This window comes from Podarcis tiliguerta (assembly GCF_965153285.1).
Source record: "Podarcis tiliguerta genome assembly, chromosome: 6".
NCBI lineage: Eukaryota > Metazoa > Chordata > Lepidosauria > Squamata > Lacertidae > Podarcis > Podarcis tiliguerta.
In genome coordinates, this window is record NC_139539.1 from 77,968,806 (window position 1) to 77,990,773 (window position 21,968).

The 21,968-nt window shown below is 38.9% G+C and overlaps 2 protein-coding genes across 13 annotated transcripts; one reads left to right on the forward strand and one right to left on the reverse strand.

Moving 5' to 3' along the window:
• Positions 1-150: 150 nt before the first annotated feature.
• Positions 151-21,905, reverse strand: AKNAD1 (AKNA domain containing 1). 11 transcript variants are annotated; one of them, XM_083445154.1, is made up of 19 exons: positions 21,666-21,904; positions 17,030-18,159; positions 15,408-15,467; positions 13,982-14,123; positions 13,599-13,747; positions 13,428-13,487; positions 12,145-12,278; positions 10,666-10,822; positions 8,944-9,113; positions 7,448-7,538; positions 7,110-7,216; positions 5,773-5,867; positions 5,530-5,662; positions 5,197-5,294; positions 2,614-2,736; positions 2,131-2,193; positions 1,631-1,715; positions 615-759; positions 151-472 (listed from the first exon to the last, which is right to left on the reverse strand). In XM_083445154.1, the coding sequence occupies exons 2-19, from the start codon at positions 18,041-18,043 to the stop codon at positions 329-331; spliced, it is 2,970 nt and encodes a 989-aa protein (XP_083301280.1). In that variant the 5' UTR covers positions 18,044-18,159; positions 21,666-21,904; the 3' UTR covers positions 151-328. The 11 variants fall into 11 exon arrangements, 10 of the variants coding, with proteins under 10 accessions (XP_083301280.1, XP_083301278.1, XP_083301277.1 ...); XM_083445152.1 differs by having other exon boundaries at positions 2,122-2,193; XM_083445151.1 differs by having other exon boundaries at positions 2,122-2,193; positions 7,110-7,219; positions 21,705-21,903.
• Positions 5,625-13,972, forward strand: LOC310679675 (uncharacterized protein). Of its 2 annotated transcripts, XM_083445248.1 has the most exons (5): positions 5,625-5,696; positions 7,629-8,161; positions 11,447-11,554; positions 12,539-12,665; positions 13,806-13,972. In XM_083445248.1, exons 2-5 carry the CDS (start codon positions 8,104-8,106, stop codon positions 13,840-13,842), a joined length of 330 nt encoding a protein of 109 aa, XP_083301374.1. In that variant the 5' UTR covers positions 5,625-5,696; positions 7,629-8,103; the 3' UTR covers positions 13,843-13,972. The 2 variants fall into 2 exon arrangements, 1 of the variants encoding a protein (XP_083301374.1); XR_014512453.1 differs by lacking the exons at positions 5,625-5,696; positions 7,629-8,161; positions 11,447-11,554; positions 13,806-13,972 and adding an exon at positions 9,332-9,736 and having other exon boundaries at positions 12,539-12,659.
• Positions 21,906-21,968: the final 63 nt, after the last annotated feature.

The window sequence follows — 21,968 nt, forward strand, 5'->3', positions numbered from 1 at the left end:
AATTGCGCTGCCTACTAAATTATCTGAGTTTGTGTCTGAGATTAAATGACTGGACTAGTCAAATAGATGATTCTTCTGTACCAACACTAAGTTGGAAATATACTTATCCTAAGTTCCAAACTGAGCTAAACATACGTGTACAATGCATGATTTTGTAAAACCTATTTATTATTAACTCACAACTTGATAATTTCTGTTATTTTTTATGTAACAGATTTTAGGTTATTTAAGACGAAGAATGAGAGGAATGGTGCATTTTCATTTTTTACACATTCCAATAGTCTCTCTTTCAAATATAGTTCTGTCAGTTTTCAAAACACATTTAGATTTAGTATTGGCTAGCTGCAAGACTGGAAAGTGTCTGAATTTTGGCCTTGGCTAAATCTTCTGAAACAACTTGCACCATGTGTTCTGTAGTTTTCTTCAAATTGTTTGCAGTCTGTATAACATCATCCAAAGTGGAGCTTAATATCTGTTAAGGGGGAGAAAAAAACTCTGCTTGTAATTAACATCACTGATTGGACTAGGGGGGAAAGTTCACTTGCTTCATTGTAAGGAAAATGTTCAAAGATTTCTCCATTTCCTTTTCTGTAGATACAAGGCTCCCCACATACCTTTGAATGTGTCTCCTTGATGTGCCTGTTTCTCAGACCGCATACTGGCCTTCCATAAATATTCCTACGAGTGAGGTATTGTGGTGAAAGGATAATAGTATCATGCATTCTTGAGTAGCGAGTTTGGGGAATATGTAGATTTTGTCTAGAGCATAACAAGAAATCACAGGCATATCATATTGATACACAAAAATGCATTCTATACTTAACAGCTAGTGTCTGCTTGCTAGTTCTAAATTAATTATATTACTACTAAGCCCACAAGGGCACCACAAAAGGCTGAATTCAAAAATTACATTTTTTGTTGTGATCTTAAAAGTATTGGCATGCATTGCTGCAAATAAAACAAACTTGCCCATGAAAATTACAGTTATAAGCTACGGTTATAAGTACAGTGGTGCCTCGCAAGACGAAAAGAATCCGTTCCGTGAGTCTCTTCGTCTAGTGTTTTTTTCGTCTTGCGAAGCAAGCCCATTAGCGGATTAGCGCTATTAGCGGTTTAGCGGCTATTAAAGGCTTAAGGAATTAGCGGATTAGCTGCTAAAAGGCTATTAGCAGCTTAGTGCCTTAGAAAAAGGGGGTGGGGAGCGGAAAAAACCCCCAGGAATCGGAAGACATTTTCGTCTTGCGAAGCAAGCCCATAGAGAAATTCGTCCTGCGAAGCACCTCCAAAACGGAAAACCCTTTCGTCTAGCGGGTTTTCCGTCTTGCGAGGCATTCGTCTTGCGGGGCACCACTGTACTGTATTTTTTGCTCTATAAGACTCACTTTTTCCCTCCTAAAAAGTAATGGGAAATGTGTGTGCGTCTTATGGAGCGAATGCAGGCTGCGCAGCTATCCCAGAAGCCAGAAGCTTTCAGTGCGCAGCGATCCCTCTTGCTGTTTTGGCTTCTGAGATTCAGAATACTTTTTTTCTTGTTTTCCTCCTCCCAAAACTAGGTGAGTCTTGTGGTGTGGTGCGTCTTACAGAGCGAAAAATACGGTAACTCGGTTTTAAAACTGATGATGCATGTTACCTGTCACATAGCCTGTCTATAAACTCTTCTGGTTGTTTCTTTGTATATATCCTTTGAAGGTTGATGCTTTGCTTCTGCGAACTAACTAAAAAAAATTTTAAAAATATTTTAAAGAAATGCAATTAAACATGTTCACTACATTACCTGGTCCCTGCTCCAGCCTACTATTAAGCATTGATGATTAAATGTTTCAAACACAAGTATAACTTCTCTTTCATTTTTAATTAACACCTTAGAAAATGAGTCACATAGGGTGTGACAAGCTTCTAAGGCCATTAAGGCCGTTTTCTATATGCAAAAAACAGCAGGATGTGAAGGGGCTCCACTGAGTTTCACAGCTTTTGAAAGGGCATGGGTCATTCCCTTTAACTTCTCTTTTGCTTAAAAAACTGTCTAAGATTATGTCTATTTTGTTTTTCCCTTTCAAGAAAGAAATGTTTTTGGTATTAGCTTATGCTTAATTATTAACTGTACGGTAAATCAAGATTTACCACTCTTGCACTCATCACTTTCCTTACTATAACTCTTTCTTTGACTGCCTTTCCAATCTCTTTGAGAGAAGTCTGTTGAAATAAAAAGAAGGCGAAAGAAAGTAAAACAGCAACTTAGCCCAGAGTCAGTCTGCATTTTTGTACATAGCTTAAGTGTTCTGAAGACTTTTGTGGAAACTACCAAAAATAGGTATTTTCTCTTCCAGGGGAAAACTGCAGATTTTGAGTGATTCAGACGTATTTATGCAAAAATCGTGATTTGTATATTTTTGCATTGTGTGTAATCTGCATTCTCATGCAGATTAATTTGATTGTACAGCTGATTTAGGCTTGCTGTTCTTGATTCAACAAGTGGAATGGGCACTTGTTTGATATGATAATACCACTTTGGTGTCTTCAGCTAAATTCATATAAAGATCAAAATTGTGTGTTAATTATATCCAGAATTTTCCATATACTATACAAAAGAATACCTTACAAAAATTATTCTACCTTCATTTTGTTCTTGTAGACCCATTGTCCATGATCCATGACTTTTAATACTCTTTTCCAGACATACTTCACTGCTTGAACTGTCTAGTAGGTGTGAGAACGAAGTGTCTTCGGTGTCACTACCTAACACCGCACCCCAAGTTAAACAAACATGTTAATACATATGTAATGTACTGGCCTTAGAAATGTAAGGCTTGCTTGACTTTGTTAAAATCTGTGATGACTGCTGCCATGTCAGTTAAGTCTCTTGGAACAATTGAAACACTAACGTATGTATAAAATTATTGTATATTCCTGGAATTCGCACCTTCCCTTTCACCCACAAACAGCCCCAAGGAAGCTTACAAGGCACAATAAAAAGTGGTGTCAAACCAACAGTAAAAGCATGAAGATTTAACAGCAGCAACAACAGATTTAAAGCAGCAGCAAAAACAATTTAGAGGATCATAAATGTGCACAAATACCTCAAAGACTACCTCTCCCCATGTGAACTGACCCAGACACTGCAATCATCTGAGGCCCTTCTTTGTGAGCCGCCTCCACGGGTCTTATCTGTGGTAGCACCGTTTGTGAAATGCTCTCCCCAGGGAGACTTGTCTGGTGCCTTCATTATGTATCTTTAGGAGCCAGGCAAAAGCATTCCATTTCTATGGGAAGAATCTCATAAGATGGTGCTACTGTAGAAAAGGCTTTTTGGTTGCCACCTGCCTAACTTCAGAAGGGCGGTACACATGTAGATTCACCTCTGATAAAGGTATTGATGGCTGGATTTAAATGAAAAAAGATGACCCTTTAGATACCATGGCCCTTTGCCATTTAGGGATTAAACTGAGCTAGGAGGGGAAAATCAGTCAAGGTCTTCTAACGCTGGAGTAATAGCAGTTTGTACCAGTCAGTCATCAGAACCAGATGAAGCATTTATTGAGCCCTATGTTACTAAGAATCCCATAACTTTTTAGTGCTATACTTCCAGTTGGACAACCAAGGAAGCTCACTGTTGAAGTTTAAAATGCATCTAGCTGAACACGTTTCTTTTGCCTGAATGAGATGGTTGCTCTTGATTGGGACCATGGGAGTGCAGAGGTGCATTGCCCTGATATTTTTTTTATTTATACTTACATATACTTAAAGATGTACAGTGGTACCTCAGGTTAAGAACTTAATTTGTTCCAGAGGTCCGTTCTTAACCTGAAACAGTTCTTAACCTGAAGCGTGCTTTCGCTAATGGGGCCTCCTGTTGCCACTGCACCGCTGGCACACGATTTCCGTTCCTATCCTGGGGAAAAGTTCTTAACCTGGAGCAACCACTTCCTGGTTAGCAGAGTTTGTGATCCAAAGTGTCTGTAACCTGAAGCGTCTTTAACCCAAGGTACCACTGTATGCATAGGTACACACACACATACACGTATATTGAGCTTTTTTGTGCGACAGTACTCATTGATTTTTGTTGTTGTTTACTCATTGATACTAGGGATCAATTATATATATAGATATTGAGGGACTAGGGTGGCGCTGTAGGTTAAACCACAGAGCCTAGGACTTGCCGATCAGAAGGTCGGAGGTTCAAATCCCCGCAATGGGGTGAGCTCCCGTTGCTTGGTCCCTGCTCCTGCCAACCTAGCAGTTCGAATGTACGTCAGAGTGCAAGTAGATAAATAGGTACCGCTCTGGCAGGAAGGTAAACGGTGTTTCCGTGCACGGCTCTGGTTCACCAGAAGCGGCTTAGTCGTGCTGGCCACATGACCTGGAAGCTGTACGCCGGCTCCCTCGGCCAATAAAGCGAGATGAGCACCACTACCCCAGAGTCGGCCATGACTGGACCTAATGGTCAGGGGTCCCTTTACCTTTTTCTCATTGATACGGGGGCACCAGCGCATCTTTTTTTGCTGCTACAGCAGCTGTTTTTTGCTGGAAACTACAGAACTTGCAGTTTTCTTTTCCCTGCTCTAGCACCACTGTATCTCCCCAAAATCTGCTTCTGAGGATCTCCTAGCCCTCCAGACCAGATTTTTTTGGGGGGAGGGGAGCTGCGAAAAGGAAGGAGGAACCCTGCTGTGCAAGCAGAAGCCCACTCTTGCTACATTCAATCACACCCATTGACTTTAACTGACATCAGATTATTGTAATGTTTACTAGAGATGCTTAGTAAAGGTAAAGGTACCCCTGCCCGTACGGGCCAGTCTTGCCAGACTCTAGGGTTGTGCGCCCATCTCACTCAAGAGGCCGAGGGCCAGCGCTGTCCGGAGACACTTCCGGGTCATGTGGCCAGCGTGACAAACCTGCATCTGGCGAGCCAGCGCAGCACACGGAAACGCCGTTTACCTTCCCGCCAGTAAGCGGTCCCTATTCATCTACTTGCACCTGGGGGTGCTTTCGAACTGCTAGGTTGGCAGGTGCTGGGACCGAGCAACAGGAGCGCACCCCGCCGCGGGGATTCGAACCGCCGACCTTTCGATCGGCAAGCCCTAGGCGCTGAGGCTTTTACCCACAGCGCCACCCGCGTCCCTTAGAGATGCTTAGTAGTTCACACTTAAATTCCAAATAATGTGAGGCCTTTTGTTAATATTACGAAAACTTAAGTACCTGATAAATCTAAATCCATCGCTTTTCCGTCTAAGAAGATAGAGTACCTTTCACAGTCTGGCTTTTCTTTTATTTTCCTGTGCTCCGTTTTTTTATTTCTATGTTGGAAACAGATAACGCAGGAGAGAGGCTTAATGTATGTTAATCAGCACAGAGGTTCTTAACATTGCAGTCTTCTACTCGTCTACTCAAAATTAAATCCTACTGAATTCAATGGGACTTAGTCCCATGTAAATGGATTTAGGATTGCACCCTATGAGACATATCAGGGATGTGTGCCTCAACATGGTGAGAGTGCACATTTGGTTTAGGTTTAGCAGTGTACATACTAACCTGCTGGAAGAACAGGGACAAACTTGTCTACTTGATAACTGTATTTTCAGTCTAGGATGTATAATAATATGATCTTTTGCAGGATTCCTCAACTCATCAAGAAACCTGTAATCTGAAGGATAAGTTAAGCTTCCTATGAAAAAATGTATATCAGAAAAAATGGATTAGTGGGTGATATCGATTAGAATTATTTTGCTGGTTTTTAAAAAACTTATATACATTTGCTGATTTATCATTCTGTACCTCGTTCTTTCAATATAGTCGCGTTGGATTCTTGATTGCTGGTATTATATGGATTGGCTGGGGGTGGAGATCTCATTTCCCAATAGCTTAAATTACTTATGGGGTAAAAAATAAAATATGAGCACAATGCATGTCAGAGAGAGGATCAGCACACTATAAAGGACAAAGCAGTGTCACCCTTGCTTCCATAATTCTGTAATCACATTTTAAGCATGAGCCCTAGAACTCGCCTTTTGCAAGCCAGCACTATTGCGTCAAAAGACCCCCTCACAAAAACATGTTATTGAGGCGCCAATTCCAGATGCTCTTTAAAACACTATTAATCATTCCCAGTTATCAAAGCTATAAAGAAAAGTGAAACTGCACATAAGCAATGCAACAGTATAAACCTGGATCATGTATAGTTTTAAAACCCATAATTCAATTATTCTCTACCACATCTTCCCTTATTTTTCTCTTTTACTAAACTAAAAAGCTCTAAACATTTTAGTCTTTCTTAGTAGGGATGGTGCTCCATTTTGTTTAGGGAAATTGAAGCTGGTGTGCGTTTTCTTTTTGAAGTTTCTTTTTCTTATGTCCTTTTTTATTATGGTATCTGGTCAGAGTCTGAGAAAACATTTGTTTGGCTTGTTTGAGCTAAAGTGTATTTCTGTAACACCAAGGCTGGATTTGCTATGTTGTGTGTTTTAGATGTGCTGATCTGTAAATGTTAATATCTGTCTACAAGTTTGCAAAATCCTACGAGTAATTTGTGATGCAGTGACTAGCTGTTGCAAATTATTGTTTCCATCAGCATGACATTGCAGATCACGTGCTTCAGGAAGGACCATAGATAAACACTAAGTTCTGTAAACTTTGTCATGTCTGTTACAAATTAAAATTCAATTGCTCTATGTGGGGAATAACTGCAGTCAACATGATTCATATCATTGGCATTGGTCACTAGCAACTATTGGGAACTGAGAGGTTTTGATTTGATGGTGGCTGAGATTGTGACAGTAGCACAAATGCTGGCATCTTTCAATAGAGGCTTTAATTTTTACAGCTTTAATTAGACAGGTGGACTATAAAGTCTACCCCTGTGCAAAAATAGGCAATTAGTGATGTGAAAAAAATGTATATTTTTATTTGAAAGTAAGAGATTGTGTTGAATAAGACTTGTTTTGGTTATGAGCGAGAAGTGACAAAGAGGGAAGGAGAGTGGTTAGAATAAGACGGGGCAGTGCAAAATTGGTGGTGCCAAAGGAGTCAACTGATACTCAGTTGCCCAAGGGCACACAACCTGAAGTTGGCCTTGTTGCTGATCATATTTTGGAACCTCTGAGATTAAAACTTACCCATCTGTGTTTTCTTGATCACTGTAATCATTTTGATTTCCTCTGCCTAGAAGTGGTTTGTGGGATTGTAGTCCTCCAGCCTTTTTAATGGGTGAAAAGGAGCAGTGCTGCTACATTACAAAACACAATACATTAACAAAGGACTCTTATTACTTACATCGTGAACACCTGCTGCGTTAATGCACATTGTTCCTTGTACATTTATTTGAATGACAGCAATTGAATTTTCTTATGATGTTAGCCTAGTCAACAGTAATTAAAGTCAACAGTAATTAATTAGAGCCATCTTAGTTTTATCAAGCTGATAAAACAATAAATTAAGAATCAAATTGACTTACATGAGTAGCTTGCTTATTTGCTGGGAGTCCTGATTTTTCCAGAGGATTCACTATATCTTCACAAGAATGTTTAGTTTGCAGCTCTAGCTGGCTAAGGGGAAAGCAAAATTCTGTTTTATTAAATGTGTCTTTAATAATAACTCCTTGTAATTTTGATATTTTAAAAAGCATTTAAAAACAGGTTATAAATTCACTAAACAACTGTTTGCAGATCTGAGGGAGGCACAGAATGAATTGGTACAAATGGGAAGAATAAAGTTACATTCTGTGGGTGAGATCCAACATGAGTGGGTATCTGTTCGTACAAATCTTCTTCTACAGACATCTCCCATGCAAACAAGTTTTCAAAATATGCTCCAGAGGGGATGTGAGTTGGAACTGGAGGAACAAGAAGAGAATCCAAAAGTCCGATTGCACAAGCAAACAGACATAATTGGATACTGTCCTGTGTGTTGCCCTATACGTCTTCAAGTCTGTATTTCACATTTATAAGGCTTTTTTCAATATGCAGCCGTTTCAATGGATGTTGCTTTATAACGAGCCTTTTAATACTAATCCTAGGCGCGTTTACATGGAAATGTTTAAGTGAACTCAGCTGGAATGGTCTACACTCCAAAGAACTGTACAACCAACTCTATGAACCCAAGAAAGGTTGAATGTATGTTTCTGAAAAAGAGCCCTCAATGCTGCCTAGTAAACTACTTAGAAAAAAAGGTGAGTTTCATACAAAACAACTTATGATATGGCATGGAGCTGATTGTTTTACATTGCATATATATTTCAGTCTTTATTATTATTCCAGTCACTAAATTACAATCAAACAAATAGAATTTTACAGTTTACAGGCCAGCAAAAAACTATTTGCATAGGATATTTGTGTGTGTTGTTGCACATTCAGTCACACTAGAACGAATTGTTGAGTACTAGTGTGGCTGGTAAGGTGCTTTAATCATCTAGTTTCTACTAATACATACTGATGCCCAGAGGTTTCCCACTTTGGTAGTGATATCGTTAGTGGAGAAACATGTTAAAATTATAGCATCTGCTTGGGAATATAGGTAAAATAGTCAAATAGAATGTTTGCATAAGTGTAAACACTTGGTCATACCTAAGGTAGTTCTTTGGACCTTAATCAAAACATTTATATTTGGCCTGTCAGAATACCAATGGCCAAAATGATGGGCTCATGCACACACCCTTCACATACAGCTTTACTTCCAGTTTATAGTTTAATGCTCAATATGTTTTGCTGTGAGATCTGAGTTGCCAAGCTATGGGTAGTGCTTGCCCTCCAAACCAGAACTGTAAAACCACTTTCCAAATATGGGTTGGCGACCGCAAGCACTAACCATAGCATACTAATTCATGAGAAAAAGCATGCAAGTATTTTATATGTTTTGTGCCTGCTAGGCCATTATTTAGAGATCTGCTGAACTGAGCAAATAGTTAACACATTATGACCCATTTAATAGTCAACTTCTATGGATAATACTTACTTCTGATAAAAGGGATGATGTTGGCTACCTTTGTTAGATTGCTGATACATTCTCTGTGGAATCATCTCCATAAGCTGACTTCTATTGTCTTCATACTGTTTACTCTTAGCAATATTCATGCCAGAAGCAGTTTTTTGTGGGGATTCACTAATGTGTGAAATCGGTGGACTCTATGAAAGAACCACATGGGGAAATGGATATCATGACCTACTGAAGAACTTGCAACATTAACAGCAATTTCACAATGTTGGAGAGTTCTGCGTGCATATACATATATATATACATATACCATTTTCATCTGCAAAACCCACTTTGCATGCCAACCAAAATATTGCAATTTTCACTCCTGTTAATTAAGGAGATTCAAGATGACCTTAACAGGGTGAAGAACTGGGCCCAAACTAACAAAATGAATTTCAATAGATAAAAATGTAAGGTTCTACACTTAGATAGGAAAAACCAACTGCACTAATATAAGATGGAGGACACCTGGATTGCCAGTAGTACATGTGAAAAGGACCCAGGGGTCTTAGTAGACCACAAGCTTAACAGCAAAAAAGGCAACAGCAAAAAAAGCTAATGCTATTCTAGGCTGCATCAACAGAAGTATACTGTCCTGATCAAGGCAAGTCATAGTCCTGCTCTAGTCTGCCTTGGCCAGACCATGCCTGGAATACTGTGTCCAGTTCTGGGCATCACAATTTAAGAAGGATATTGACAAGCTGGAATGTGTGCAGAAGAGGGCAACCAAAATATTAAATGGTTTGGAAACCAAGCCTTATGGGGGAGTTGGGTAAGTTTAGCCTGGAAAACAGACTGCGAGCTGACATGATAGCCGCCTTCAAATATCTGAAGGACTGTCACATGGAAGATGAAACAAACTTGATTTCTGGCTCCGGAGGCTAGGATCCGAACCAATAGCTTCAAGTTACAAGAAGGTAGATTCTGACTAAACATCAGGAAGAGCTTTTTGACAGAGCTGTTAGACAGTGGAACAGACTCCTTCAGGAGGTAGTGGCCTCTCTGTCCTTGGAGGTTTCTAAGCCAAGGTTGGATGGGGCCACCTGTCATGTATGCTTTAGTTGAGATTCCTACATTGCAGAGGGTTGGATTAGATGAACCTTGGGGTCTCTTCCAACTCTACAATTCTATTATTCTAAGAAGTTAATAGTTTTGAAGTAATTTCTTCCCTAATGAAATAGAAGGAATCCACATGTTATGTCTAAATGTCTACAAAACATCTAAAAACCAGGATTAGCTACCGCCTCTAGACTGAAGAGTCTTGTGCAACTATGGTAATGTATTAACACACAGCCTCATAGCTAGAAATGATGTCTGATAAGTTTAAGCATACCCCAGGAAGCCATTGTAAGTTGATACAAAACAGCTAAACCAGGAAAATAATATTTCAATACAATTTAGCAACTGTCATCCCAAGGAGCACAATTTGATATATACATATCTGGAAGAGGTCCAAAGGCCTGCTGTTATCTTAAAGCTAAATTGCAAGATCCTGTGGAGGAGACAGAAACTCAGAAGGTCTAAACCTGAAAACTTTCGAAACCTGAAAATCCAGTGAAATGGGACTGGTGTATTAGAGGGGTGTGGCACTATGGCAGTATTGCCACTCTACTATTACATTGATTCAATCATGCAATCTTAGTGAAGATAATGTGATATAAAACAATATGCTTTGTTCTTTATTGGGACTTAATGGTTTACCTCAGAACGACTTGAATAGGGAGAAGCAGATTCACAGGGTGTGCATGATGGTGATGTTACAAAAGCAGAGGAACGTGGGCTGCAGGCAGTCTTATCAATTTTCTCTTTGATATCTTCAAGCAGCATCCCAAGCTTAAATATTTCCCCCTCTACTTTTCTAAATGCAAATAATATAAGATATAAAGTTACATTATAATATTGATACATGCTTCTTGTTCTTATCATTATAGTACAATGGGCTACGTAAGGAAATGAAATGTCAAAAATCACAGTATTTAAAAGGCCTTATCCGACACTGCAGCTCCACTGGCTCAATGGATTTTTGTGCATGTAGCAGAACTTTCTCTTCCTCTCCTGACCCTTCCAGCCTCCTGCATGCTCTCACAATCAGCTCAGGAGGGTTGGGGAAGTCCCATTGTACCAGCAGAATCCCACCGGCACAGGACGGGATGCAACCCACAATGTTTAACATGCAGTTAGTACGGTGAAGTTTGAACTTGAAAATAAGGGTTGCAGTCATGAAAAACTTGAGTGCTGCTAGCCACATGACACACCCCAAAGCAAAACTGCAATGCAGGAGGACTACCACAGGTAAATAATTCTTCCACATCTTAAGGTTGGATGCAGATAGAAAAGGGCTCTTGTTATTAATAATGTCATGTGCAGGGAAGCTGCATGTAGTGGCACACATCAGACATAGTTACACATTGAGAGGTGAATGGGAAGGAACACAACTACCTAGCCTTCACTTCTCTGCCCAATGTCACATTTCCATGTACAGGATCCTTCTGCACAGACTTTCCTGCAAATTCCTTGTCCCACCTGGATAGATCACTTGCTCATTTTACTCCCAGCTTGCCTTACTCAGAAAACCCTAGCAGTATCAACAGTGAGTTAATGGATGTTGCCTTCCTCCCTACCACCTCATGGAGTAATCCAATGCCAGTTTGTATGTCTGGAAGTTCTGTTTCATATTTGCAAGACTCTTAATATACATGGAAGACAAACAATGGGGGGACCCATGCAAGGAGGGCCATGGTTCAGTGGTAGAATACAGGCTTTGCATGCAAAAGTTCCTAGGTTCAATCCCCAGTATCTCCCATGTGAAACCCTGGAGAGCTGCTGCTATTCAGTACAGATAATATTGAGTTAGAGATGGACCAATGATCTGACTCAGTACAGTATAAGATAGCTTCCTTAAGTCCTGTTCCAAAACCCACATTTCTTGTAACACTTGTGGCAGGCATTTTTAAGGGTGAACTGACAGGAAAGGGATGCACTCTGTTTTCACCATGACTGGGCTTATTTCTTGTATCAGCCTGGGAGGCATTTGCAGGAGAGAATTGGTGGGTGACCAAAAGTAAAGTAATTTTTGATGTGCGTCCCAATGATTTTTTAACATAAGCAAGGTTGTGAGTGTAAGATTTTTTTAAATGGTTACATTATTAGTGTATTATTGTTTTTTTAAAAATACTTGACCTGTTAGGATCAAACTCTCTGATGCTCGTTGATGAGTATATGGGATGCTGGAGCCGAAATGCACAGTGTTTCTCCTTCGTGGTTAAATAATTCCATTCCAGCTTGTCTAGTTGCTCCTTTAAAAGCCTTAAAAGCTTCACAAACAAAATTTGTAACCTTGGTGTTATTTGACAATTTTTCTATAGATTAGTAATTGATATATTCAGTGCTGTCCTTAAACATGCCATGGACACAGCAATAGCTTCAAACATAACAAGATAAACATAACATGAATAGCTAAAGTAGTTTACACCAGTCTTTTAAAAGGTTTCTTATATTTAACTGAATGCCTGTTTTGTCAAAATGTTGCACTCAAACAATACTGCTCTACCAAGAACTCTATATGTCTGTGCAGATGGCATTCTGGCATGTGTGAACTGCCCTGTACACTTCAGTGGAAGAGTACACATGAAGAAATATGCAAATGGAGCTGCCTACTCTGCAGAAGTGAATGAGGTGCCGCTTTGGGGTATACCATTTATGTAAGTATCATTACTTACTATGTTGAAATAGTTTTTGTAAATTTCTTTTAAGCCACCCAGAGATTTCTTTTGCAGTAGGCAACTAAGAAATGTGATTAATCTTAATCTAAGGGTGCTTTACATCTGTGGCCTGCAGGGTATACTTAAACAAATGCCTTCATTCCCCTTCAGGAAAATCTCCCAGTTAATTCTGAAGTTAATTTAGGAATTAAGGTAATTGAAGGAATTTATTCAAATTATAATTGCCTTTATAGCAAGACCTGTGGTCATAAAACTGCTCCATTAAGATTGCAGTCCTAAACAGCAGGGGTGGCTAATCAGTGCCCTTTCATATGTTGGAATTCATCTCTCAGCAAGACCGATGGTCAGGGGTGATAGAAGCTGTAAACCAACAATATCTGGAGGGCCATAGGTTAACCATCTCTCCTGTACAAACTTGTAGAGAGAGTATGATATTACAACTTCATATGATTCTGAGATGATGAAAATGATATATTATTAAGCACAGATTAAGGTAACTGAACTTAGTTCCCATTTAAATCTATGAGATGTAAGTCGTGACTCACCTGTCTCACTTATTTCAATGGAAACTAATTTTAACTGATTTAAGCAGCAATTTTTATACTTCATTCTGAGTAATAAGATGTAGAGAATAGTGCTGCTATTCTAGATTTTATACATTTTTTTTTCACATATAGCTTTTCAAAAACAGAGTTTTAAAATGTAACAATTTTGTTTTCAAACACAAAAAAAGGTATTCACCTGATGGCGTTCTTCCAATGGGAATACATCCTGTGTAAGACAGTTAGAAAATGTTTCCACCTTTAAGAAAAAGGGATGCATTTCATTTAAAGCTTTCAGATGGAGCATTAAGAAAAACAAGGTGTTTGTTTCAAATATATATTGTATTTAAAATAGAACTATTTGTATTACTTTTGATTTTAGCTCTTTTGACTGTTCCTTTAACATCTGAAAAAGCTTTTCCTCTTCTGTAACGTTTTGCAGCAGAGGTTGATTCCCAGATGATTGTCTTGCTGCATCAGCTGAGGGTAATGGTGAGATCATTCTTTGCGACGGCAGTTCTACAGAACAATATGACAAAAGTGCTAATGTGATCTGTATGCTATTTCCTTCATATAGTGTACAACAGCAAACAGGCAGAACAGCGGTGGCTTAAGGTGAGGCCCTCCAGATGCGCTCCAGTTCCCGTCAGCTTAGTCCAATGGTCAGGGAGTTGTAGTTAAACAACTTCTGGAGGGCTATACAAGTAAAATAATAATTGTATTCTAAGTATTTGAATAGTCCATTTGAACTACCTGAGAAAGGTGACTGGGAGAAACCAACCATGGGCTTCACAGGGACTGTTACAGGTAGAACTGTAGACATTTCTGTAGTTATTCCAGGACTTTCCGATTTAATGCCAGGATTTGGTCTATTTTGATTTGAGCAAGGAGGTATCTGTTAAAATATACAAAAACTCATTGTGAAGTACAAAATCAGCACCCACAATAAAAACATTCACTTGCCTTTCTCTTTATGATACCCCACCCCCACCCTAAGCATCCACAGGCACAAATAATAAATTGGTAAAATTAGGCAAGCGATATCCAGACACCAGTATATTTTAATTTATTTAAAAGATGTATATACCACTCTTCAATGGAACTTTCAGGGTTTACACAAACAGGGTAAAATACATAGCAAATTGATTAGACATCTTAGGTCATTGAAGTTGGGTGGTGGAAAGGAGGAGTCATCACTAGGGTTGTTCAAACATAGCCATGGACTAGGGTTACTGTTTATACCAGCTATACCCAAGGATATACTGGTTTTCCCAGTAGTGATGTATGGAAGTGAGAGCTGGACCATAAAGAAGGCTGATCGCCGAAGAATTGATGCTTTTGAATTATGGTGCTGGAGGAGACTCTTGAGAGTCCCATGGACTGCAAGAAGGTCAAACCTATCCATTCTGAAGGAGATCAGCCCTGAGTGCTCACTGGAAGGACAGATAGTGAAGCTGAGGCTCCAATACTTTGGCCACCTCATGAGAAGAGAAGACTCCCTGGAAAAGACCCTGATGTTGGGAAAGATGGAGGGCACAAGGAGAAGGGGACAACAGAGGACGAGATGGTTGGATAGTGTCTTCGAAGCTACAAACATGAGTCTGACCAAACTGCGGGAGGCAGTGGAAGACAGAAGTGCCTGGCGTGCTCTGGTCCATGGGGTCACGAAGAGTTGGACACGACTAAACGACTAAACAACAACAACACACCCAAGGAAAATTAGCTTGTTCCAGTGCATCTGCTCTAGGAAGAGTGAGCACACTATATTCCATAAAATACTGAAGCAGAGACATAAATAAACCACAGTATGAAAGTATGCATATTTTAGTTAACAAGAACGGCATTCTGTTTGACTACAAGAAAACCTCTTAAGTGGTTTGCAAAAATATAAAATAAAGCATTAAAATTCTGTATAAAAAGCGAATAATATATAAAAAGATTTAAATCAATGGTAGCTAAAAAGAGATAAAACACATGTATTTTTTCTTTTCGGGGCAGCCTTGCACATGTTTTAAACAGACACTGAAAAGAATACAGAATGTGCTTGCATTATACCATGCACAGCATACTAAAGCTGCATAAACAAAACATTTGTATTCAGAAAAAATATATTAATATTTTGTAGCAAGAAAAGATATTAAGAAAAACTGACTTCATGTTATAGGAGACTTACCGGTACCTTTGTATTAAATCTTAGATGATCAATATAATTCTGAGCTTCAGCTTGTTTTGTCAGTAGCTATTATTTCAATAGATATAAAAAAGAGAAAATAATAAACATATATTGTATATGGAAAGCAAAAATAGCAATTGACATTGAGCAATACTTTTCCCATAGCCAAGGTCATTCATTAATGTTCTAGCTGCTTAGGAAAAATCTATATTCAAATAGAGCAAGCGCTGTAAAGAAAACAAAAAATTGGCCAGGAAAATCCTCATAGAGAAGCTAGGCCAGGAGATACTGGATGCTATTACACTGGGAGATGATTGCTGGATATAATGGGAACTCTGGAAAAAGTGGCTAATGGTGATAATGCATCTGAAAGGGGGAAAATATAGATATTGGGCTAGGAAGCAGTTCTATGAGCAAAGGATAAGGTTAGGGTAGAAAATGCAGTTTGGGGTCCAAACTGGTGCTTGGGCTCATTAATAATAATAATATCACCTTTTCCCATAATGAGAGTATATAGGCAGATTACAACTAAAATAGAAACTACTAAAACTACTAAAAACATATAAACTACTAAAACATATAAAAATCAATAATTTAACAACAGGAGTAGAATTAAAATATATACATATAAAAGATCACATACAGATGGTTACATGAAAGGGGCTTATGCTAATGAAGAGGAAATACCGGTATCTTATTGCTATAAATATTAACAAGGCAGTATACATAATCAAAATGATATACAATACTATGCAAGTTTCAATAAGTTTTTCTTACATAGGAGTAGATAATGTGTATACCACCATCTAAGAAGATAACAAATGTTTTTCTGGATATACGGTATTACCCTTGGAAAGCTCAGGTTGGTAGAAGTTTCCCAATCAGTGCATACTGCAGGATGGTTAGACTGGGGATAATGGCTTGGATCTTAACAACTGCCATTATCATCCTTTCCAATATAGGCCCCTGAATTTCAAAAAGCTGGCAAGGGAACCTCTGGAACTGTATGGGGTATGGCACATAGAGTGGGGAACCAGCAGAAATCATGGAATGACCGTTTTATGGCTAGAAGTGCTTCCTATTTGCAGTAGGTCTCCTTTCAATCCCAGCCCACATGTAAATTATTCAGCACAAATGTAAGGTATTGGCTGCACTCTTCACTTTGCACGCCAGCTAATATTTATTTTTTTACTTTTAACTCTCACTATGCTCATAGGGTTTACTCATTAGAATAAGCATGCTTCGGGTTGCCTCCACAGATTAGAGGAGTCTCCCTGGTTTTTGGTTTTACATTTAACAAAAAAATAAAAGGTAGGCATTCAGCTTATGGACTAGTTTGCTGTAAGATCGTGGTTAGTGAGGAGAGAGTGAGTCCTAGTTTGGATGAAATGCTAAGAAATCAGTGTGGCAGCAAAACGCCAGCAAAGGAGCTGCTAAGTTCTTTCTAAGAGTTCACCCATTTTCATGGTCCCACTAAGTCAAAGTTTAGTGTGTTGCACAAACCAGTGTCTAGAGACACACAGAAATCTGTGGCTGGCTGAGTTGTTACAGGCATAATAAATACACCCAAGATTGTGCTTGGCTATCGATGGCAATTCAAATTATGTGCAATATCACCTCTTATCTACCTCTAGTTGTTGGTCTAGTTCAGGTGTGCTAATTCCCTTTTCTTCATTCTTGGTTGCAACAGAGTCCAAAGAATTCATTGCTTCTAAAACATCTTTCACAACTTCTGATTTACCAAGCAGATTTGGGGTGTGTGTGGTCTTTTTAGGTATAGGGCATGAGTTGCTATTTTTTCCTTTAGGTATTTTGACCTTTGGAGCAACCTTAGAAAAATCAGGAAGCTGATAATGAACCTGACGTTGACCATTTTTGAGATTATGCGAAGTTGTTTCCAGAAAATATTTGTGCTCTTGGTACACTTCTTTGGGGGTTGATAAATAATGGAACTCTTCATTAATTGCATGTTCTTTCTCAATTACAAGTTGAAGATTATCTTCTTTACAATCTTTTCTGTCACAAGTGGGATTCACACTTTTATCCATTACAAATTCCTTAACTTCAGTCAAATCCCAATTTTTGTCAAATTTTACTTCTCTTTCTGAAATACAGCATTCAAGATTTTTTCCTTCTTCCTTTGGTAAAGATATTATTGTACTTTCTGAAATATTAATTTTATTTAGAATAGTTTCATCAAAACTTTCAGTAAATGATATCTCTGGGAGAGTCTCAGAATCAATCAGTTGGCACAAACTTGATAATTCCTCTTGGGGGAAATGGCGTAAAAGGACATCTGAAATGTTTGAGTTGGATAGATGTTGATTTCTTCCTAAACTGTTAACATCCCAAGCAAGTAACTCCTTCTCTGTTGCCTTGGGAGATTCCATGTCATTTTCCCTTTGCAATGTTGCCAGATTTATTTTTGTTTCAGGCAGTTGTGTTTTGCAGTCTGATTTTTCTTTTGAATGACAGCTCATGTGAGAAGGTGTCAAGGTGAAAACATGCTGAGATCCATCTTCTACACAAGTGGAATTTTCTGGGTTTTGTGAATCACACTTGTGCTGATATATATTTTGCAGATCTCCATCATAAGGCAGATCTTCTTGCTCATCGTCGGTATTGTCTTCAGGGTAAAGCATATCAAATACTATATTTTGGCTTAGCCTTCATACAGTTAGACTGTTCTTACCTACAATACCTACTCATATTCTGAGCATATTCAATATGACTTTCACTGAACGTCAGCTTTCACATTCTGAAAGATTTGAGAGAACATGCACATTAGCTGAACTAATTAAAACAGTACAAAAAACTTGTAAGTCTTCCTTTTCCCTACTCTAAAACTTTCTGGAGTCCATTTCACATACAGTACTCCTTATAATTAATGCAATTAAAATCTTTAGGGTTGCCTAAGGATCTAACCTAGGATGAAGGAAAATTATATCCACAATCAATAGTGCCGGTTAGCTGCAGCTTAACTAAGGCTACTGCTATTCCTGAGGTGTTGGCAATGTGGAGCAAAAATCAGTTCCCTTATCCACATGAATGTAGGGCTGCCCTGTTATAAGCTCCTTTTGGGGTGAAGTCTTGGTAATTATTTAGTCCCAGAAACCTCCCTACATTTCAAAAATATGCATGTTTTGCTGAACTACACCTCCACTATTTGAAATTTATCAGCGGCTCATGAACACTGAATTATGGATGCATAACCAAACAAGTAGTACTTCAACACTGGGATGAAAAGTTGCTGCCTTCCATACAGCTATGGATTAACAATGTACAAACCCTGTCCTTATTTGAGACAGCAAGGTTTCAATGTGAACATTAAAAAGGGAAATAAGAGAGAACATGTGGTGGTATTTTATCAAGAGAATCCTATATACTCTTGTCTGAGGTAAATCCACTGAAATTAAAAAAAAAAAAAAAGGATTTCTTTTTCCCCCCCAGGCACTTTTTTTCAAACAGAAAACTCTGATTAATCTGCATCACCAGATAAATTTTTATTAGCTCAAAATTTTACATTAACTGGACAAAAGAGCACTCTTTATGTAAATCTGAATGGCTTTTCTTGGGATATCTGTAGATCTACTTCTGTGTATATTCTAAAATGAAAAGTGCATTTGAAGTATAATTTTACTCCTCACCCCCAGAGGTGTGGCTTTGGGTTAGTTTACATGAACTAGCCATTTCCTAGTTTCTATATATGCAAACCAACACATTTTGCTTGGCTACCAAAGTAGCTCGGAACATCAAGCATTTGTCAAATGCTGGACAACTTTGCTAGAGTCTAAACTGCTTTGGGGTCTAAGTTACAGCTTGTTATATACCCTCTGGCAAATGCATGTAAACAGGCAAACAGAATTTAAATTACTACACCTTAAATATTTATTTCATGCCAGCCCCCCGCATCTTTCAATACAGATATCCTGCTCATTTCCCATTACATCTATGAAACAGAAGCAGTACATATACTTGTACAGAAAATATTAATAGTTAAATTGACAATGCTCCCTTATACTTACACCTCAATGTCTGGCTAATTTCCTAGGCAACCAGTATAATAGCAAAATTCTTGGAACATTTTCTGTTGCCTACTACCAGTTAAGACTCAGACACAGCAATGCTTTTTCATAGTGCATATATTTAATTACATAAGCTGTAACCTTATATTGAGCCTAGCAAACTGGAGTAGCACAGTATCTTTATAAATGCAACAAGACACCTTGCTATTTATTATTCTGGTTTCATCCTGCTATTGTTCAGTGGGATCACAAAGGGAATATAGAGTAACAAGCCATCATTTTCCAGTCCTGGGTGGGAATGTCAGAATGAGCCTAGTCTCACTTAACAACTAACTTTTGTTTTCATTGGGACCTATGAAGGAGTATTTCGAATGGGTATTGGATTTCTTCTGAAGCCTTTAATGTCTTAAATCTGTTTATTCCACCTACACAGTGGAGACTTAATTATTTATATGGGAAGGTCCATGCAAGTTAATTATTTACTATTATCATGGCCATCATCTGTTACTGCTTCTTAAGATCAAAAGCAAATGTTTGCATCCTGAAATCTTTATAAATTATCTAGACAGGCAATCTCTAGGAATGTTTCACATTAGCATGGCTAAGAGGGAGTTGCAAAGGGAGGAGGAGACGCTGTGCATTCATTTGAAAATCCTCAAAGGTATTTTCCATAATTACTTTGTTTTGTATTCTAGTCCGTTAGAATCTTCTTATGAGGAGTCCCTTTACACATGGAAGCTCAGTTTCTTAAACACTAGGAATTAAAAATGTCAGTGACATAGTTTAGGAAAGCAGGAGGAGGAAACACAGGCATCCTGATAATATCCCTTCAGCACCTGCGGAGATGCAAGCAGAGGCTTGTTTTGCAACATCCTGCGTAAGCTATGCATGTCAGAGTCAGACTGCTCTATTCCACTTGCTTATAAAAAAAGAATATTTTTGCTAAAACTCTTACTTAGTACATGATTATTTTATTTATTGCATTTATATCCAAGTAGCTCAAAGTGGTGTAAATGGTTTTTCTTTCTCCCAGTTTATCCTTGCAACAACCCTGTTAGACTGAGAGAATGTGACTGGCCCAAGGTCACACAGTAGTTTCATGGCTGAGCAGGTATTTGAACTCAAGCTCTGGTCTGTTTATACACTTGTAAGATAAACTATGGCTGATATATGTAAACTAGCATCCAAAGCATAACACGCCTTGTATCTCTTCATATATATATTTAGCTGTACTCAAGTTCCAGATGCAGCCTTGCTGCTAGACAATATCAAGCTTCCTTGATGCACCAGGTAAGTATGCTTTCTGATGAGCACATCCCATGTGCTGAGTGAGAATGATGGGTGTGTTCCCATCTCCACCCCTTCCTGTATGAATGTATTAAGCCTTATTGCCAAAGGCTTGAGGCAGGTAACTATAATTATTTTATACTGCCCCTCCCTTTCTCTGGCAGTAGAGAATGTATAATGTTCCTTAGCCTAATTCACATGGTAAAGGGCAAATGTATTTTTACTGCATATAGGAAGACTCTTCAAAGGCAGCTTGACCCAATATTAGGCGTTTGGTGATTCATATGGGGCCATTAGTTTCTTGATGCATACGCAACAGGAAATTCTTCCCACCAAGAAGGATGAACTAATCATCTATAGATTATTACTTGTCTTTTGTAGCAACGTTAAAGTCAATCCTATTTATTATGGTTTGCGTTTTTGTGGACTACAGTCCACAACTCATCAGATAAATAAAAAACTTTTCATTTCCCTCTTATTTCACTGTTTACAAACCCCCACATCATGTGCACCACTGTAACAAGAAAAGTGCTGGTACTCAAATATTGATTAGTGTTTGGGGCAGCAAACCAAAAACTAAAGCTGCTCGCTGCCTCAGCGTGTAACTGAGTTGAACACTTTATGCATCCGATGATGTGGGCTACAGTCCACGAAAGTTTATGGTAATAAATCTGGTAAAGTCTTTAAGGTGCCACAAGACACCTCGTTGTTTTTTGCTCCGGACTATACGTTAGCTTTCACGGTCACCGTGTGTATACGGTGTCTGGTTTTACACAAAAGATAGGAGTTTTTATTCCGGAATGAAATAATCCGGAATAAAGATTTGTCTTTTCGCAAACCTATGTACACCAGTAAAGTATCGAATGCACTTTAGAGGGCGGGGTAATCACGCTACGTGGTCTTCTGTGTCCACACTAAGTAAACACTCTCGTTATGGAAACAAATACTCAACTGCTCCACCGCAAACCCCCTTTCCTCGAAGACAAAGTACTTTCTGCCCCTGCTCGGGCTCAATACTGTAACTACTTTCCTTCAAATCAAATCTCGACCCAAACGACTGTCAGCCTTTAAACCAATGAAAAGTGGAGCAGGCCGAGGCGAAGGGGGGGGGGGAACCCGCCCCGCCCCACTCGCCTTCTCATTGGCCAATGTGAAAGATGCGGGCGGCGGCAGTTGAAAGATTACACCGTTTAAACGGAGGAAAAGACATCTCGGTACAGCGCATGCGCTCGCGGGCGGCAGTTTTTCCCACCCA